The 22,112-nt window shown below is 36.5% G+C and overlaps 1 protein-coding gene across 1 annotated transcript in view; it reads right to left on the bottom strand.

Moving 5' to 3' along the window:
• SCFD2 (sec1 family domain containing 2) overlaps window positions 1-22,112 on the bottom strand; it is a 367,958-nt gene that overhangs the window by 325,277 nt on the left and 20,569 nt on the right. The window contains exon 3 of the mRNA XM_019740184.2: window positions 10,491-10,618. Within this exon, the coding sequence (XP_019595743.2) occupies window positions 10,491-10,618 (128 nt within the window). The remainder of the gene's footprint in view (window positions 1-10,490; window positions 10,619-22,112) is intronic.

Raw genomic sequence — 22,112 nt, 5'->3', positions numbered from 1 at the left:
TTGAGGAACCTCCACACTGCCTTCCATAACGGCTGCACCAGTCTGTATTCCCACCAACAGTGTATGAGGGTTCCTTTTTCTCCACAGCTTCACTAACACTTATTATTTGTCTTGTTGATGATAGCCATTCTGACTGGGGTGAGGTGATATCTCATTGTGGTTTTTATTTGCATTTCTCTGATGATTAGTGATGTTGAGCATCTTTTCATATGTCTATTGTCCATCTGTATGCCCTCTTTAGATTTTTGAATGGGTTTCTGCTAACAATATTTTTTTTTATCACCCTTCAACACCTAGTACATGAGTTTGCAAAACAAGTTTTCTGGGAATACAAATGCAGAGGGTGTCAAAAAATTTATACACATTTTAAGAAAGGAAAAAACTGTATTAATTGTAATACTCAATATATACCAATAACAAATGATGAATTATAAGCCACGTTTGACTTCTGCAATTACAACAGGTGCTGAAAGTGGTTACCATCAGCATCCAGACACTTCTGATTATGGTGAACTACTGCTTGAGCACAGATAACATCTCTTAAATATGTATACATTTTTTTTGGCACCCCCCAGTATATGACAGCAAAGACACCCATAAGGACACATAGACAAAGGCAACTCTATTACCACTAAACTATTGGTTGGTAGGCAGTACCATCAGAAAAAATTCCAAATGTTCACTCAACAGTTAACATAAGAGAACCAGAATCTTGTGTATGAAAGATGGTTTAGGAGTTTGTAAATACTGTACAAAAGGCTCATAGTGTAGACTGAGCACATAGGTTTGTATTCTCTCCTCATTGCATCAGAATGACAGAAAAGAGTAACAAAGGATAGGAGCACACAACAACAAAGAGTGGTGAGATAGTCCATAAGCAGACAAAGATTTCGAACACTTTTTGCCCCCATCTATTGGTTATCTTGGTAACTTACATTATATAAACTTTTTTTGTTCTGTCAACTACAAATGGCATCCTACACCTTTTCATGTTCTAAGAAGAGGATATTAGCCACCCTCACCCTTCCCTTTACTTTTTATTTCCCCTTTCATCTTTCAAATCATCTTTACTTTTTCTTCATAGGGAAAAACTTTTATATTTAGAATTAGCCAGCTGGATTCAATTTAGATGATCCCATTTTGTTCGGAATATCCAAAGCATCCTAGTCAGGAGCCAATCGAGCATATGCCTTCTTCTCTCCATCAGGCCTGATCAGGGGGCTGACCTTGGCCATATCAATGTCACACAGCTTCTGCACAGCCTGTTTGATCTGGTGCTTGTTGGCCTTGACATCCATCCACAATGAACACAAGTGTATTGTCTTCTCTCTTCTTCATGGCTGACTCGGTAGTTAGGGGGATTTGATGATGGCAGAATGGTCAAGTTTTCTTCTCCTGGGGGGTGTTCGTCTAAAGAGCTGCAGTGTCTTGGGCAGTCGGAAGGTGGGTGACATGCAGATCTTCTTTTTTTGTGGCTGTGGACGCCTTTCAGCTCCGCTTCTTTGCATTTGAAGCCTTTGCTTTGGCTTTGGGAGCAGAGGGTGTTCCTTTTTCGCTTTCAGCGCCATCTTCGTGAAAAAGCAAATCATCTTTACTTTTATTTTTATCTGGCCAAAATTGATAGCATTTATATTTTGTTCTGTAACTATAATTTAGTTTTATGTGCTTATTCTATAGTTTGATTCAAAAAGTTCACAATCAATAGTGTTTGCATCATTATGAACTATATAACTATTAATGACAGAGTCAAATTAAAATTCTGTGCTATGATTACATTTCCTATGCATATTATACGCTTTGCACCTAGAATGCTCGGTGGCCTTCGGGGCAGGGGGTGCAGTGTATCATCTGCCTTAATCAAAGCTTCCAAGTATTCTGATCTTAAATATACTGCCTTATCTCTAGACTTGGTGTGTCTTGTGGGTTTTTTTCTTCCCTCCCTGAATACTTTACTACCAAACACCTTCATTCTTCAGGTCCATTTGGGTGGATGGTTCTTCAGGTCTTTGTACACAGCCAGCAACCTGGAACTCCCTTTATTGCTCTCTTCTGTGGGCACACTGTTTACATCCCAGACTTTTCTTTCTTGGTGTACTCCTTCTTTTGCTGGATATCCTCAACTGACTTCCTCAGAAATATATGCAGAAACAAAGTTCTTTTATGTCTGAAAAGGCTTTTTATTGCCCTCAAAGTTTAATAATAGTTTATCTGGGTCTAGAATTCTTGGTTAAAATAATACTTTGCTTCTCTATCTTCTGGTTTTCAGGTTGCTGACAAGGAATGTGCGCTACTCCTGTTCCTTTGCAGGTGAGCTTCTTTTTTCCTTCTTAGAGCTCTTAGATCTTCTCATTCTCTAGTGCTCTGAGGACTCACAGTAGTTATGTCTAATTTAGAGGATTTTTATTCTTTCTACTTGCTTCGCAGAAGTCAAGTTGATTTCTTCACATCTGGCAAAGTCTCACGTTCTTTCTTTGCTAATTTCCTATTCTCTACTTTCTCTCTCTTTATGAAACTTCTAATAATTCTTGGACTTCCTGGATGGATTCATTTTAGGAGCTTTTCTTGATTTACCCTCGTATCTTTAAACTTTGGCTGAATTTCATTTTCACAATAATATCCTTAGGCTCAAGAGCTCTTTTTAAAGTAACAGCTTCATTAAAATATAACTCAAAAACCATAAATTTCACCCCCAAAGTGTACATACAATTCAGTGCTTTTCCCTATATTCACAGAGCTGTGCAATCATCACCGCTACATAATTTGAGAACATTTTCATCACCCCAAGAGCAAGCCCATACCCAAGTCAGTTATGAAAAATATATACAGCTATAAAGCCATACATAGTAGAATATAACCTGAATATAATTTTCAGTTGGGAGACATAACTGTAGTTACCTATACCAGAAAACTGAGAAACAACAGAAATGAGAACATTCAAGTAATTATAGCTACAACTGAATTCTGATTTTAACATAATATCATCATTTTTATCATATTAAAAATATTTTTAATTGAAGTATAAGTTCCTAGAAGGTAAAAGAGGAATGGAAGAGTACTAACTGATGGAGCAAAACAAACAATACAAATAAACATCCTACTCTCAGCCACCCAAAAAGGCTTTGCCTAGAATAAGTGAAAAGCCACTGCAGCAACGAGGGAGCCACCTGCCTGGAAGGTACAAGCAACTCCATACAGAAGCCTCAGGTATAACAGAGGTGGAGAGTGATGAGTATAACATAAAGCACACAAACCTTAAGTGTACAGTTCAGTTAATGTTTATATATATATACCTATCCATGAAACCACCACCCAGATCAAATTATAGAATATGTCAAACACTCTAGAAGAGTCTCCCGTATACTTACCCAGTCAATAATCCCATAAGGTACAGCATTACTTTTATCTCTATCACCACAGATCATTTTTGTCTGCTTGACAAAAATAGAATTATACTCGTACATATCTACTCTTTTGTGTCTAGCTTCTTTTGGTAACAGTACCCAAAATCTCAATCCTTTTTTTACGGTGTTTTATTGCTCTATATGACTATACCAGCTTCTTTATCCATTCTGCTTTGAAGGACACTTCGGTTCTCCAGTTTGGGGCCATTATAAATAATGATGCCATGAAAATTCTAATAGATGCCTTTTGGTACACATAAGCACTCATTTCTTTTGAATATATGCCCAGGTGTGAAACTGCTGGGTGGGTGTACACTTGGCTTTAGTTGATACTGTCAGTTTTCCATGGAGTGTCAATATCTTCACACATTTTAAATATGATTAAATTGAACAATTTAACATAATTTTTAGAGTATACATGTAACGTTTAAAATGAGGTACAACTGTATGATTATTATTTTTTCATGGTATTTTATGCTGTATAGCCAAAACTTAAATAAGAGTGAGAGAAAAAAAGCACGATGGAAACCACATTGACATACTACAGTATTGGCATGCATCTTTATTTTTCTCATTAGTTGTTTACATGTTTATTCACCTAATTACAGTGAAAAAGGCCTGGAAGGCAAGATACTAATGTAGGAACAAAGGTTACACTGAAGAGCAAGATAGTGGGGACAGGAGAAGGTACTTTCACTTTCTATTTTACATATATTATGATTGGAATTTTCTAGAAACGTGCTAATATTACCTTTCAAGTAGTCTCTTGATTCTAAAATAAAATCATGTCTGTCTCATGTAGAATGAACAAATGTATATTTTTCACTGGAAAATTTGATTTTATTGCTATCACTGATTTGTACAATGGATGAAACATTGCCTTTCAACAGATAAAGAAACAGAAGAGTAATAATAACTGCCTGCTTCCCACTTCTGTTGAGGTCAAAGGGCAAAGAAATATGGTTAACTTGCAGGTGGAAAGATTTAAGTCAGACATGAGAAAAAAATGTCACGATCGGGATGACTATTAGACATTGAAACAGTTATTAAGGAGGGAAGAGGAAAGACATTACAAATCTTCTCCCATAGGGATTTGAAGGGCAGTATATGCAGCCATCTGTATAGTGAAACTTGGATAAAGCCCAGCTGGGAATTTATGTCCACTTTTATAACACCATAAATACTAAAGGAGGTTTTCTGGGATATCCTTTAAACACAAATTTTGAGCTCTACAGCATTACCAAGAGAGACTAAGAAACTAATGCAAAAAGAGCATTTTCATTATATGAATTAATTCAATCAAAGGGGTCCAAAATTCAGAAATCTAGCAAGACATGTTTTCAGGATAGTATGGAATAAAGTATAACTGTTGCGAGACCAAAGGGTCACAAACAGAAAATAAACAACTCTCCCTGAAAGTTATACAAAACAGTGAAATATAAAACCATCAGAAACATTTATGGTTTGGCTTTCTTTGGAAAAGGAGCTTTCCTGAGGCTAACTTAAACACTACATCGACATTTATAAACTCAGCAGAGAGCATGGAAAGGACCAGATAGATTACCCCTGTTATCAAGGGGGCAGGCAGGCTACCAGGTTGCCAGGCAAGGGGCATTTCCTTGCTGGGTCCACTATGACTTGGAAAGAAATTTCTGTTCTCAGGGGAAGCCTCTAAGTAAAGAAGCCTCCACCTTGCAGCCATGAGCCTCCTAAGCATATCATTCTCTGGGGGTTTTTAAACTCCTAGTCCATATTCTCATGTTGAGGGTCCCTAGTGCTGAGAAAACATAAAAATTAGCAAGAGGAAGAGGAGGAGAAAGATGACGAGGGAAAAAGGACAAAAAGAATATTCACCAATGTAAGTTAAAAATATAAAGCCACAGTTTCAAGAGACATAAGAAATTCAGATTCCCATTTTGCAGATGAGAAAATAGAGAAACAGAGGTAACTCAAGCTCTGTTTTAGGTGATAAAGTGTAAGAGAGAAGCATTTGTTTAGTAACCTCAATACTTCCAGGCATTATTAATTCAATGAAAACTCTTTCCGTCTCTCTAGATTCTCCTCTTCTTCCTACCCCTAAATGGATAGGGCTCTGCCTTCAACCCTTTTCTCACTCATTCTGCCTTCTCTCTGTGGATGATTACCCTTGTACTATCATTCCTTTCGAAATACTATTATATTTCCTTTAGAAATATAATATACAGCTTCAACATAATCACTAGGTAACTAAATCCCAAATCTCTACTTTCACTTCTGGAAACCATTACTCTAGTCACACATTAGGATTTGTTCCCTGAGATGATCAGGGAACAAATCCTACAGAGAGAATAATTTCACTCCTAGATCTGGTAGAGTACTCTTCATATATAGTTGCAGGACCACTGATCATTATTTTTATAACGTGTTTTATCCACCCAGAAAACAATAACGCTATACATTCCTTTCACAGAACACCTAAATTTCAAAACCACTATGTTTCACATATGTAATCATCTCATCTAATTAACAAATTTCCAGGTATTAGAATTCACATTTTGCAGACAGAGAAACAGATTCAGCAAAGTTAAGTTATTTGCTCATTTGAAAACAAGTATTTTATGTTTCCTCTCCCCTACAAGGATCTAATACGTAGTATAGACACATAATAAATCTTTTCTAAATGAATAAAAACAATTGTCTACTACCTCTAGATCTGGATAAAAATTCCAGTGAGCCTTCTCCACTTCCATTTTGACATCTAACTATGATTCCAATGAGCTCTAGGAAATTATGCCTATCTTGTACCCCAGAAAATATGGCACTCTCTTAAATAATGGTTCTCAAAGATGTTCCACGGACCCAGGGACCCTGAGACACTTTCATGTAGTCAGAAAAGTAAAAACGATTTTCATAATAATACGAAGATGTACTTGATTTTGTTACTAAGCTGTATTTGCAGTAATGGTACAAAAACAACGGCAGATAAAAGTGCTGGCACCTCAGCACCAATCAAAGCAGAGGCACCAAATTATACACATCATCACTTTCCCTTCCGAATGGCCATTATGAAACTGTAAATGTTATTAATTTTATCAAATCTCAACCCTCAACAAAATGTCAATAGCCTGTGGAAAGAAATGAGATTTATACAAAAAGCATTTCTGGTGCATACTGAAGTACAATGATTGTCTTAAGAAAAAGCACTGGTGTGGTTATTTGAGTTGTGAACTTTCCACACTGTTTTAATGGCATACAATTTTTACTGGAAAGAGACAATTGAAAAACTATGGTTCTTCACACATTTTTTCCAAAAACTGCATGAAATGAGCCTGTCACTTCAAGGAAAACAATTGACAGTTTGTATTGTAAATGACAAAAGTCACGTTTTCATGAAGTGAAAATTATAATTTTGGGAAATTCATATCTGCCCCTATATTTTCACATTCCCAGTACTTACAGATTTTTTAATGATATCAGTGGGGATATCAACCAATGTGGTTTTGTTATATTGTATAATAGGGGTCAACATTTGGAAGCGCTGCACAATTTAGAGAACCAATACTTTCCAAGTGCCTAATGCACAATGGTATAAAATAACGTATGTATAAAAGATCCATTCAAAGTGCAAAAGAAACCAATGAGTTTTAATGTAACAGAAAATTCAATGATATGGTTACATATTCTACATTGCAATTAACCTATAAGAAATTACCTCTTGTAAAGTTGGTATTGTATCAAAGAAGAGTATCTGAAACTTTCGCAAAATTTATTAAAATATTCCTTCCTTTTCAAACTGCATATCTTTGTAAGGTCAGATTTTCTTTATATACTTTATTCAAAATAATAATCACTATATTCTGAATGAAGCAGATATGAGAATATAGCTGTCTTCTATTAAACCAAACTTTAGAAATGTGCGAAAATGTAAAACAGTGCCACTGTTCTCACTACTTTATTTTATTTTAGAAAGTAAGTTTTTTTACAAAAATATGTTATTCATGTTAACATGCAGTAAGTTTCTTATAATATTTTTATATTACTTAATGAATACTTTAAAATTTGTCCCTGCTTGAATTTCTAATGTGATATTTTCTTTCAATCTACCTACCTAATCTATCTATCTATCTCACAGATATCAATAGATACAATCTACATAAATAAAAGTTCTTTGGATTGTTTTAGCAATTAAACTTTTTCCTTTAACAGAATGCTGTTTATTTCTCCAGGTGCTCATAATGTTTTAATATTGCCTTCTACTGAGAAACTTTATATTTAAGATCTGAGGTTTCAATCATGAGATCCCTCTCAGTGAATTTAAACACACGAGGATCATCAATCTAGAATTAAAATCTCTGTTGAATGTCACAAAAATATTAGAAGCCTCTATCACAGTCAGAAAAATGTACACTTCAGTAGAATTTACAGCAGGGGTTGGGAAAACAGTGCATAGCTCAAAACACATTTCATAATTTTAAATGCTGCTAGAAAAAAGTATTCCAGGCATGTACTATAACAGAGCATAACTTCTTTTTTATGATGAGCTATATGATAAGCACTTTTCAAATACCAATGTTTTATTATGTTTGAATTCCAGCTCTTTTCCTTACTGCTAATGGTTATATATCTGTTGGTATATGGAAATGAGACACACCAGAAATTCTGACTAGTATTCTGACTAGTGATATGAAACAGAAATGGGTAGCTAGCCACACTGTGTTATTTTTTACTAAATTATAGTTGGTACATGAATAGATCGTGATTTGGGCCAATCTTTTTGGCCCTTTTACAACAAAAATTTGCTAACAATTGTCTGTTTCTTTTCTTCTTCTTTTTCCCCACCTTCTCCACACCCTCTCCCATACCATGTATGGATTTTGGGGATAAAGCAAACCATTTTACCTAAACTATTTTTGGTCAACAGAAAACTCAAACATTTAAATTTAAATCCTTATGGGGTTACCCATCATTTTTGTTTTTCCTGGCTGTGATTATTTTTAAAAGATGCAGCCCTTTAGAAAAGTGTGTTGATCTTTCAAGAGTCCTGCAATGAGCAACAAAAACTGATTTATGCTCTGTGATAGCATCATAAGGTTATATCGCTGAAGCACAATATAAATTAGCCTTATCACCAAGACCCTTTGTTCATTCCTACTTTTCTCTTTCTTTCTTTCTTTCTTTCTTTCTTTCTTTCTTTCTTTCTTTCTTTCTTTCTTTCTTTCTTTCTTTTTTTATGGGTAGGAACATTCCTACTTTTCTTGAATGATGAAACGAACTACTATTATTTCAACAGACTCATGGATAAGGAACTCTACAAGGTAAACACGCTTGTTCTTAATGTGCACCTAGAACTATGGAAATTAAAAAAAAAAAAAAGGAAGGAAGGAAAGAAGGAAGGAAGGAAGGAACTAGAATTAATAGTCAAATGCCAGGGGGGTGGGGGTCTCAAAGTAGCAGCTTTATTTCTACCCTGAAACAATAGTAGGCCTTCTGGTATTGGTTGTACAAAATGAGGATGATTTTACAAATAAAGAACATATTCTCTCACAGCAGAATGCACGGGTTTGAATTTCAGTCCTATGCGTTATCAGATGTATGGCCTTGGACAATTTAATTTTTCTTGATTCCAGTTTTCTTTATCTGAAAAATGGGCTAGTAATTGTACCTATCTTATCAGAATTGCTGTCAGAATTAAATAACACGTGTAAAGAGTTAGAAGAAGACCTGGCACATTGTAAGTACTCAAGAAGTGGTATTTTCACTTTTATCATCATTTTGTTCCTTAAAGCCCTCATATATAGTCACCTAACACACTAAGATTTATGATTTTTATTTCATATTGACCCTGTTAACATTTTTCCTTCTAGGTTCATCTACATTCGCTTACTTACCAAATTTTGATCTTCTATTCCAACTTGATATTTTGATTTGGGGGCTAGAAATCTCAGCAAAGAAAATCTTTCCCATCCAGTAAAATGTACTAATACTGGGGATGCCAAAAAAATGTATACACATTTTAAGAGATGCTATGTACGCTTAAGCAGTAGTTCGCCGTAATCAGAAGTGTATGGACGCTGACGGTAACCACTTTGAGCACCTCTTGTAATTGCAGAAGTCAAATGTGGCTTGTATTCATCTTTTGTTATTGGTATATATTGAATATTAAAATTTTAATACAGCTTTCCTTTCTTAAAATGTGTATACATTTTTTTGGCACCCTCTGCATTTATTGGATATCTAAGAGCAGATTATAAGAGAGAAACATTTTTAAAATAAAGAAATAAACTTTTGCAAGTTTAAATTCTACCTAATAACCAGATTCAAAAATAAATTCTACCTAACAACCAGATTCAATATCTATATTTAAGTATTTCCATATTAACAAAATTATTTAATTTAAAAAAGTAAAACATCAAATTCCTTTTCCAAAATCAAAATGTTAGTTCTCTGACTTTTTAATCAAAAGAAAAAAAGGTATTTAAAACTTAATTTCCATTGCAGCCAGATTCTTCTAATACTGAAGATAAAGCTGAATGTGGAAAACAAAAATGAGAAATGAGAAAAATGAGATACGTAATAAATACCCTGGTGAAAAAGGGATAACATTTATGTGACTGGACAGTTAGACCACTCTAAAGGTGAGGAGCCAGGCCAAAGCACATCCAATTGCTCAATTGTTTTGTCAGCACCAGAGTTCATTCATTAATTCAAAACCACTAAAAGAGTTTTCATCCACATTAAGAAGGGAGGGAGGATTTTTAAAAAGGAGAGAGGGGAGTAGGGATGGAACAGAATGAAGGGAAGGTGGTCCAGACCAATTTCAATACTTCTAGATCAACGAAAGAAACTACAAGAATTATTCTTTGTAAACAAGGACCCAACTAGATTCCCAAAATTGAGTCTAAGGGGTCATTGAGCCCCATGGGCAGCATGTACGTACGTCGTTTTCCCTACTCTTCCCTACTCACCCTTTGAACAGTTTACAAATACTTCAGTACTCTGACCTAGATGCCGTACTGGCTGGGTTAGCTCACCACTTAGAGCAGGCTGAGATGAACTCCCCTCAGAACTCCTGCAGATGCTGTCTACCCTGGGTGAAGTGCATACACTTACCCATACTCATCTTGATTGGCAGGTTTTCTCTGCTTGCTGCTTCCACTAGATGTCTCCGGACTTCCATCACTGCCTCTTTGTGCTTGCTGTTCAATAAGGCTTCCCACAGGGCTTTGGCTGCGGAGTCACTGCAATAAAATCATACAGAGCGTTAGAATACATTTCTACTGGATAATGGAAAGGGTTGAAAGCAAAATCATTTCTTAAATATCTCTTTTGAGCACTAATGTAGTCTTTCCTACTGATAGACTCTAAGCGTTAGGATTCGATAAAGACTATCTAATCCATTTTAATCAGCACAAAATATTGAGAAATTAAGGAGACAATAAAATCCAGCGAAAACACACACACAGAAAAGGAATAAAAGCTATATTGTGCTTTGAGAAGTGTGGGAAAAGCATATAGATACTTTTTTCAGATTTTGCATTTAAAAGTATTTTAGAGTATAGTTCAACATTTCTTCAGTAACACATAAATGTTACGTAAGTCAAAATTAAATACATGTCTAAAATGATTTATTAGTGATTATAAGCATATCAATTTGAGATAATACACTTGTCTGGGAAACACAAAGCAATTAGCAATAAGAAATACTGTTCAAATAATCACTCAACAGAATTCCTAATGAGTAGATTTTTCTATTGAAGGAAAATCAAGAATTAGGCTAAGTAACCAGGGTCTTAAGTATCCCACTTTGGGCCTTAGGTTGGAAGGATGGCACTTACTGAAGCATTCACAATTAACTGTTGATGACAGCATGAAATACTGTATTATGCAGTCTCATCTGGGCTCACTTCTCCAACAGCCCTCTGTCTCACCCAACGTGTCGTGTCCGAACTATCAATGAGTACAGTGTTCTTTCCGGAAGACCTCTACATGTAGCCAAATACACACATTTGTAGTAACGTTTTAAAAACTGAATATAAAGAAACAAAGTTGACTTTTGTCCTCTTTCCAGGACTTTTTCCTCCACTTAAAGCTCCACTAACATCTCTTAGTATCCAGTTAGCAATACTTTGAAAATGCAGGCATTTTTAAAGTTCAGTTTTAAAAGATGTATTTAATAAGATACTAATTTAGCTTGAAAGTTATATCCAATAAGGTATATCTTTCAAGTTTGAATTTGATTTGGAATAAGGGAATGATGTATTTCAGCACTGAGTTTAATGTCTGGCACATACTAATCTTTCATTAAACAGTAGTTGTTTTTATTATCATCTATTATACTTTTGTCTGAGTGCCTAACATCACTGCTCAACATATTCCACTTGTTCTGATCTGATCAAAATTGTCATCATAACGCTACATCTGATGTTCTGAGTTTAATTTAAATAAGCAGGTAAACTGCATGTCAAGCCCTATTCTCAGTGGTTGGGATACAGACAAAAAACAAGGCATTCGTTTCCAATGACTTAGAGTCTGGAAGAAGAGGCAGATTTATAAGGAAAGAAATGATCAAAAAGAAGTGTGATAAGAGGCATGCTCACACATGTTTCTGCGGCAGCACAGAGGAGGGGCCCTAATCCTGGCTGGGGGGACAAGGTCTCAGAGAACGATTTCTACTGGAAATAGGAGCAAGTACACAGACACAAAAACTCCAAAAGCAGCCAAGGAAAGAAGTTATAACCCGATCTGTGAAGGAGAATGGCAAAGAAAGTCTTCAAAGAAGACGGAAAATCTTCTTCACAAACCAAGAGGAAGAAGGACGTTTCAGAATTTGCAAAATCCTAGGTCTGTGACCCTAAGCAGTACTGCTCTGCTCCATGTTAAGCTGCCAGGGGACGGCCAGGAGAATTGAGGGCAAAAGAGAAGGTGGGAGCTACCCTCCGAGGGTCCTGCATTCTTTGTCAAGGCTTCTTGGCTTCAGTCTGTAGGTGACAGGCTGCCAAGGAACGTATGACTGATGCCACATTCTGAGAAGAGTCACATAGCTTAGCAGCTCATCTGCGAAGGAGATGAACAGTCTTTTTCCTCATTCAAAACTAGGTCTATTTCCTGTGGGGTTTTGGGAAAGTTACTTAATTTCTCCAAAGCTCTGAAGGCAGTGGAGAACCATTAAACATTTTTGAGCAGGGGAGTTATATTCCCAGTTTCTCAAATTTATAGTCCCCAATTGTTCCCTAGTTTTTATTTTCCAAAGCACCTCACCCCAAACCATAGGGATTTCTCACATACTCTCAACTCTGTATGCAGAACTTCTAGAATAGAACTGTACTGCCCTCCTCTTTTCCATGAAAATAATAGTGTCTCCAAGATCCCAGGAGCTTAGGTAATGCTGTGGTTGCCCCATCAGATTAGTGTGGTGATAAAAATGTGGGCTCTGGAGTCAGATAAATCTAAGTTCAAACTTGGATCCTTCACTCCTCACCCCCAATAGGCCCGTGGCCTCTTTGGTCTTCCTCAGGCCCTCCAAGCACAGCGGCGTCTTCTCCTCCTTTGCCAGTAAACGCTCTTCCTACAAATCCCCCTCTCTCTCTCCAGGCGTCTACTGAAACATCACCTTGTCACAGAGCAACTCCTTCCTAGCCTGTATTTAAAGAGAGAGGACAGCCCATTCCAGCACCATAACTTAGCACCCCATTACTGGGCTTTACTGTTCTAATAATCCTTGTTACCATCTGACTTATGTGTTTCCATGTGGATACGTGTGTTGTCTGTGGCCCTCATAGACACTAAGGGCCTTCTACGAAAACAGGACTTTGTTTTACTCATTGGTAATTTCCTACTACCTAGAATAGTGCCAGGCCTATGGGAGGTACACTCAGTGAAGACTGAATGAATGAATGATGCTTGCTAGTTATGTAACCTTGTGCACATACATCACTAAGGCTTTCTTTTCCCGTTTTCTCATCTGTGAGATGGAGGTAATAATAGCGACCACCTCACAGGGGGTTGTAAGGGTTAAATAACATAATGCTCATAAAGTACTCCCTGATTCACAGTAAATGTGAGTGGTCGTCTGGTTGTTATTACCACGACTATTGCTATGAATGATACTGTCATGTAATTCATGATGTTCAAGGGTTTGTAATACATTAGATGAATTCACTTAACTATATTGAGTATTTTTTTTTCATGTAACACTGATTTGTTCACACATACTTAAGTCACTTGGGGCTTGTCCTCTCTGGCTCTTTCCTCGTAAAACATTTTAGAAGAAATACATGGTCTCTAACACTGATGCCAAGTTAGGCCATGTTTCCTCGAAATTTGTTTTGATATAAACAATTCTGATTGTCTAGGGATGTGTGACAGTTTCTAATACCTACTTCCTGTCCACAACAGTTTCCTAAACACACTCTACTGACCCCCACGTCACACATAGTCATTTTAAATTACCAAGTTAATGTGCATGAACGAACTCTGCTTCTCTGAAGAACCAGCACTGACGAAGTCACAGTCACGCTCGCCAGCAGCTCTGCCATGTCTTGCTCCCACGCCTTCCCCCAGTCGCTCTGTACTGTTGTGTGGTGGTTTACGCGCATACTCCTATGTTGGCATCTGAGTTGAGTGAGGGAATTGATCCTTGCCTTTCTCTAATATGCTCAGAAAAGTTGATCCAATTCATATTTCACACTGTTGAAGTTTCACAATTCCTGATGTTGCATTTTACACATCAAGAAAAGTTCACTGAAATCCACACTACAATCATGATAGAGTATTTTATGTTATTCTTTATCCTGGCCAACTGTACAAACTTTCTATTTCCCCGACGAGGGAGCAAGCACACAGAGGCCAGTGTAGGAGACTACTGGTAGGCAGTATTGTAGTCTAACAGAACCAAACAACACGGGGGTCTGGTTCTGCCACTTCCCAGCCCTCTGTCCCTAGGAGAGTTACTGAATCTTTCTGCACATGCTTCTTCCTCTGTGAATTGGGGATGGTCATAGTACATATTCAGTGGGTTGATATGAGAACCGAAAGTGCTAATATATCTAAAGCACCTAGAACAATGCCTGATACGTATTAAATGCCCAATAAACATAGCAGTATCAGCAGCAGCAGGAGCAGTAATACTACACACACACACACACACACACACACACACACACACACAAATCAAAGGTCAGCATTTTTTCATAAGATATAGGAGGAAGCCTATTTGAGAAGTACATTAGTCTTTTTCACCTACTTGCATACATGTATGGATAACCATTGCCAGTAGCTTCAATTTCTAATATGAAAAGGTCAACAACACATAATGCAGAATTCATGATACTACTGAAACACTGAAAACTCTAACTCAAGCAATGCCCTTACATGTGACATGCTGATGTAAAGAATTTTGATTTTTAGGAATAAAATAAGGAACTTTACTATAGATTACTTAGAGACTTACAGCTATAGTCATTTTTTTTAATGTAGACTTTTAAGCCATGACTTCTATGCCAGCTTCCTGTCATTAATTTAATTACACGGAAATTCTGTAGACTGAAACTAGCAGGACATTTTTAAAAAGGATTTGTTAAACTCATTGATACAGAGAACAAACTGATGGTTGCCAGATGGGAGGGGAATTGGGGGGCTGGGTGGAAAAGGTAAAGGGATTAAGAAGTACAAACTGGCAGTTATAATAGTCACGGGGATGTAAAGTACAGTATAGGGAATATAGTCAATAATATTGTAATAACTATGTATGGTGCCAGGTGGATACTAGACATATCGGGGGATCACCTCATAAGTTATATAAATGTCTAACCTCTATGCTGTAGACCTGGAATTAATATCATATTGAATGTCAACTGTAATTGAAAAATTAAAAAAAATTTTTAAATAAAGTACAACTAGATTTGTTACTTTTAAGAGGAGTTAAATTCTATAAATACTTTCAGACTGGTTTATAAAGTGGATTACAACTTTTGCGGTAGAAGTGAACATGAAAGGTTTAATATTAATCACCTTTACATCTTCAGCAGGATGCTAACCTAACCCAACACAGATTAAAATCTATTTTTAATTTTTGAAGGCACTAACAAGAAAATTTAAATCTATGCCTGAGAAAAACACTACAGTTTCAAGCAAATCTAAGTGCTAGTAGATCCTATTTACGTGTAATCTAAGCCCTTTGAGCTCTACTGTAAACCTATTTCATCTCGCTTAGTCTTTTCCTTTAAGTTTAAGAATAGCTAGATAACATCTTTTTAATAATCAGGACCACCCAAAAACAGGTTATTTCTTTGTTTCATGAGGAACGTTTGTGAAAGGTAAATAAAATATAACACTAAAAAATACTTTTAAATACCACCCCTAAATTCTATTTTAGAAGTATTTCAGGATTTACAAAACAACTTCTTATATCTCATATGATTCTCATGAGCTAAGCCATTATCACTGCCCCACTTTAAAAATCCTCAGGGAAAGGTCTTTAAATGGCGAAACCAGGGCTCATACCCAAGTGACTGGTTTCTAAGCCCAGTGACCTTTGTACCACACCACGCCACGCTTGCACCATGCAACTCATCACAGAGCATCAATTACGTAAAAGGTCAATTATTTTCAAATTTGCATGTTGATTTTCTTTTCAAATCTTTAATATATCCTCTATTTTCCGATTAAGTTTACACGTGGGCCCCATGTAAGACAGAATGTAATAGAGTGAAGAGTGAAACAAATTCACATTAACTCATGAAATAGATAAAACTTGCTCTCAGCATACTGGTTTAAACAAGATCATACTGTGTCCCTTGTACGTCACTATTAGCCATTGACAGCCACTTTGCTATACAGTGCCACTTTTATTCAACTCTCTTCTTTAAATATTTGTCTCCAAGAAGACGTTGCTGGATTTTAAATCATTCTACATATATATCATTTATATAACTGAAAAGGCAAAAAACTAGTTTAAATTGCCCTGAGGTATTATTGCCAATCTAGATCTTATTTGATGTTCATTATATCCTTGGGAAAGAAAAAAGCAGAAATAGGCTCTAGCTATTTTACCAATGATAAAACTGAGACAAAACAAAACATTCTACTTTTATATTGTATATTTCAAGGAATCAATTGAAACAAATAATAGAGTAGAATATTTGTCCTATGAAGAGATCCATTTTGTTACTATGAAATGTAATGTTTCAATATTGTCAGTAACTACATGTCAAATACATACTAAATGTATCTCCTTTTTTGATAAATTATCTCATATCCTTAGAAATTAAACTGTTATGACAAATTGTCCTGTTTGAAGAAGACTAGAGGCCAAGAATATACACACAACAATAACCTGCTAGAATTAACTTTTTTCAAGTCTCAAGAGGCTTCTATACATAAAGATATGGTCCTTTCAGTTAACTCCTGGCTCTTTAGTCACCAGAACTACTCATTATGAATGAAATCTTAGAAATTCCTTGGTTTGGCATGCATGAAATGTCAAGTGCAGTCTACTAGAAACTAACAGGAAATATTCATCACCAAATAAAATATAAAGAAAACAGCATTAATTTTTAAAAGATGGCTGCATGTTGAATAATGGTGCTATTTCAATCAAGTGGAAGGCATGCAATTAAGAGACTAAGGGTGAAATGTGAATGCACACCATTATCTTGTGACTAAACTCAGAGAAATGGTTTCTTCAAGGCACGCACGGGAAGTTAAGCTTACTCACAGGGTTTGCAGTAACAGTCACAGTATTCTAACAGAAACACAATGATAAAAAAAAACGGGCAAACATTTTCAATTAATTTTAAACAGAGAGCAATCTGAGTCATAGTTTTTCACATCAGGGAATAATGGCTTCCATCAGTGGTGAGTTTAATGAGCTCTGAAGGCAGGTTGGTTAATTGAATTATTCACAGAGGTTTCAATAGTCATCTTCCCTCTTGACTACTTTTTTAAACAATTACCTCATCTTTAATAAAATTATCCGTTAACCTTCATCTCAATAGAAGAAAAAGCAGCTAAACACAGAAGGATATTAAAATAGACCCTTGACACTGGAAAGCAGTTTTTCACTAAAACATAGTTAATATACAATGTTATATTAGTTTCAGGTGTACAACATAGTTATCCAACATTAATATACCTAATGAAGTGATCACCATGGTAAGTCTAGTAACCACCTGTCACTGTACAAAGTTATTACGATATTATTGACTATATTCCCTATGCTGTACATTACATCCCTGTGACCTATTAATTTTATAACTGGAAATTTGTACCTCTTATTTCCCTTCACTTTTTTGTCCCCATCCCCAACCCTCTTCCCTCTTGTAACCATCAGTTTGTTCTCTATATCTAAGAGTCTGTTTCTGTTTTGTATTGTTTGTTTGGTTTTTAGATTTCACATACAAGTGAAATCATATGGTATTTGTCCTCTGTCTGACTTCTTTCACTTAACATAATAACCTCTAGGTTAGTTCATTCTTTCAAAATATGAGCACTTCCTGTGGGCTGGCCACTCCATGAGGTGCTGCAACCACTGCTGTGAGCAACCGCCAGTGCCCTGCTCTCATGGAGCAAGTAATCTAGCAGGGAAGCTAGAACTGAGCATGCTCCTGCAGAGGTGACGAAAGCAGAGAATGGGAACTCTGGGAGAGCATAACACCTAACCTGGTCGGGGTGTGCGGGTGGAGGTCAGAGGGTAGCTGAGGATGTGACAGTGAGCCCTGGAAAACAAGTAGGAATTAGCCAGTTGAAGAATGGAGTAAGAGTTGCATCATGGTTAGGGGTCCTGAGAAGAGAACTCAAGACCTTTGCAAGGAAATGAAAACAAGTATAAATGGAATATAAAGATCTAGTTTGACACTGCCCTCAGCTCATTTCAAATCATCCAAGGCCTGGTCTAGTAATCCCCACATTAGGGGTTGTAGACTTTTTTCCCAGGGCAACTAAAGGGTGTTCAGCAACAGACAGAGCTGATCAGGTTTGCATTATTAAAAGATCGCTCTGGTCTCATTGTAGAGAATGGATCTGAGGACTGGGGGAGAGGCTACTGCATAGCACAAGCAAGAACCAACGATAGGATTAGGTAGCTTTAATTCTAAAGCTACCAGATTATATTATTCCTCTGCTCAAAACCCTTCTGTGCTTTTTACCATTTTAGATTTTACCATTACAGTAAAATCTAACTTTTTAATTTTGGCCAACAGGCAAAAATACTTTGGTGCATTCCTGTATCTACAACTGCATCTCTCATCTTCTCAGTTTCATATATCAGACCTCAACCATGATGGCCTGATTACAGCCCCCGAGATGGGTTCAGGTGTGTTTCCAACTCAGGGCCTTCATATTTGCTACTCGCTTTGCTAGCATCCTCTTCCTCCAGATGTTCACTGATTAGATCTCGTTCATTCAACAAATATTTATTGAGCACCTACCAAATGCCATTTCTGTTCTGGTACAGCTCAAGGCTTCCCTCCTTGACCACTTGAGCTAAAGTGGTACGCCCTCCTATTCCAAATCCTACTTGCCCTATTTTATCTTACCTTATCTTATTTATAACATTTGTCACTCACTCAAATTATGTATCATTAACTAGAGTTTATTTTCATAAATTGGGAGTGGAACTGGTCACAGAGCACAAAAGACAGAAGCATCGTGGCTTCCCCGGAATGTCAGCATCCTGGGCCTGCGGGTGACAGTGCACCACAGGCCATGGGCCATGGCCTGCGCCAGGCAATGTAGGTGCAACAGTGTGTAAGGGTGAACAAGTCAGAGACAGACTCTCTCGGCAAGCTTCCTAAGTCTGATTGGAGAGAACAGACACTGAACTAGTAATGATAAGATAATGCACGATGAGCTGATATAGGAAATAAAGGGTGCTATCTTTGGAAGCAAAGATAAAGGTGGAGGTGGTGAGAAGGAAAGAGCAAAAGGTGGGAGAGCAGGGCATCGAGGACCTGAAAGAAGTTTAATGTAGCTACAACCAAAAGTGTGAGCATGAGAAGGAGGGAGCAGGAAGAAAGGAGGGAAAAGAGGGAGTGGATGAAGGCCGAAAAAATAAGCAGGGAGCAGATCCAGGAAGGTTTTCTAAAACAAGTTAGAAGTTTTAGTCTTTACCCAAAGGGCAAAGGAGAGCCACTAAGGGATTTTTACCAGGGGAGGGTTAGAATCAGACTTACTGTTACTGCACAGCTGAATAAATATATGTATAAACAGCCAGTCTTTAAATGCACTTGAAAACTATAATCCTTTCAAAATGTGCAGATAAACTTTAACTTTTAAATATTACCAAATTATGTGAATATAATCCATCCATTTCTTCTTATTGAAGGTTCTTATGTTGTGTTTTTGTTCATTTATTCAACAAATCTGAGTGTCTACAACGCACCAGGCCCTGTTCTTAGCGTTGGGGATACAGTAGTGAACAAAACGGACATAAAACCACTGCCCTATGTAGTCATGTTCTAGAGTTTATTTTCAGAACACAACACAGAGAAATCATAGAGTAAGAGAATTAGAATCAAAGTTTCCTTTGAAATCATCTAGTGTACTTCTCTTTTACAAAGAAGAAACCTGTGACTATGGGAAATTAAATACCTTGTTCAAAGTCATGAAGTTTTGGTGGAAAAGCCACTATACTACAGTAAGACTAGAAAACAAAGCAGCACAGAAGCTGCTCAAGCACCCTAAAAAAACCCCACATCAACAGAAACAGCCTCTCTTGGTTCAACAACTGAAAGGAGGAGATTGTTTCTGTATCTACTATCACATGAGTTTTTGTATCTACTGTCACATTTGTTGAAGAATGTTCCTGTAACTATCAAATACATTGTAAAAAAGGATAAAGTCACTTCAAAAATGTTAAACTGAAACATCACATTGGAGTTCATTTCAAGGAGGAGGCAGGGTAGAAGGAAAAAGACATGCACCCTAATGCAGCCTGTACCCTGAGCAAGTCACTGGTGTCGACCCCTCAAGTCTCATCAGTACTATTTTATACCATAGAAAAGTGATTTTCATTAATTTGCTCAACAACAATAAAGCAACATATCAATTTAATTTGTATGGTTCTGCTGGGGGAAAAGCTGACATTTTAAAAGCATGAACAAATGTATTGTCTGTTACAGACTTTTAATTAGCATAATAATCTTGTTGTAAATTATATAGTTTTGGTTTGGTATTCAAAGACAAAAAAATATCCTGAAAAATGTATGATCTGCTGCTATGGAAGGCAGTGTGGAGGGTCCTCAAAAAATTAAGAATAGAATTACCATATGACCCAGCAATTCCTCTCCTGGGCATCTAACCAAAAAATCTGAAAACATTTAACCGTAAAGATGTATTACTCCAATGTTCACTGCAGCTTTATTTACGGTGGCCAAGACATGGAAACAACCAAGATGTCCTTCGATAGATGATTGGATAAAGATGTGGAATATATACACAATGGAATTTACTCTGCCATAAGATGAAATGGTGCCATTTGCGACAACATAGATCTTGAGATTATTATGCTGAGCAAAATAAATCAGACAGAAAAGTTGGAAACCATATGACTTCACTAATATGTGGGATATAAAACTGACAGCAACAAAGGAATAAGACAAACAAATAAACAAAGAAACTCATAGACACAGACAACAGTTTAGAGGTTACCAGCGGGTAAGGGGGGTGGGGGATGGTAGATGGGATAAAGGGGGTCAAATATATGGTGATGGAAAGAGAACTGACTCTGGGTGGTGAGCACACAATTGACATATAGATTATGTATTATAGAATTGTACACTTGAAACCTATGCGATTTTACTAATGATTGTCACCCCAATAAAATTAATGTTTTTAAAAATGCACAATCCTTCTGTATCAATCTATACCTAGTAGAAAATCTGTGTGATTCGTTCCAGATTATAAATGTACTAGAATGTCTTTAACAATGCAGAAATCGTAATCATGTTTTAAGAAAACTAAATAAAAATCCGGGATAAAACACTGTTTAATACCAGCATAAATAATTGCACGCAAGCTTTATAATGTTCATAGTAAATGAATAATCTCCAACTGATATATAATCAAAGTTTCATCTCTTTCCAAGGAATTCTCTAGTTCATCATTTCTTCTTTCAATATACCTTCATTCAGCACTGCAATTGGCCCATGAAACCTCTTTAAAAATGGATCAGAACATAACATATAAACTGTTTAAACAGTATATAAAATAATCAGGGGTAATTGAACTTCATCTCAGAACAGATAAGCATTTTTTATTCCTACTTTCTACTAGCTCATTAATGATAATACCATAATCAACACAAACTTATTCATAATTTTCGCCTAGCAAACAATAATGCACACGGGTAAGAGAGACTTTTTCATATGAATTCCTAATGCATAAAACAGATTAACTCGATATGAGGATTTTTAATCACTAACAATTAGATTACTTAAGAACTAAACATACATCCCCTCTATACATATTTTTCTGACTCCGAAGGATATACTTTGAATTCCTGTAGGTGACTTCCATGACCCATTCCAAAGGCCAGCAGTTGTTCAACCGGGAAACTCTATTCTAGGCTGGATTACATCTGTGTGTTTTGCCTTGAATTCAAGACTTGGAAAGTTAAGGATTAGTTCTGTGTCAAGAAATTCTAAGATATTGACTGTTTTATAAAGACTCTTAGAAACAAACTCATCTATATGCTTTACTCCTCTCATTCCACTCCATGAAGAAAGGTCATTTCAA

This window comes from Rhinolophus sinicus, linkage group LG02 (genome assembly GCF_036562045.2).
Source record: "Rhinolophus sinicus isolate RSC01 linkage group LG02, ASM3656204v1, whole genome shotgun sequence".
NCBI classification, from domain to species: domain Eukaryota; kingdom Metazoa; phylum Chordata; class Mammalia; order Chiroptera; family Rhinolophidae; genus Rhinolophus; species Rhinolophus sinicus.
The sequence above is the reverse complement of the archived record's forward strand: the minus strand, read 5'-3'. Positions and strand labels throughout refer to the sequence as shown.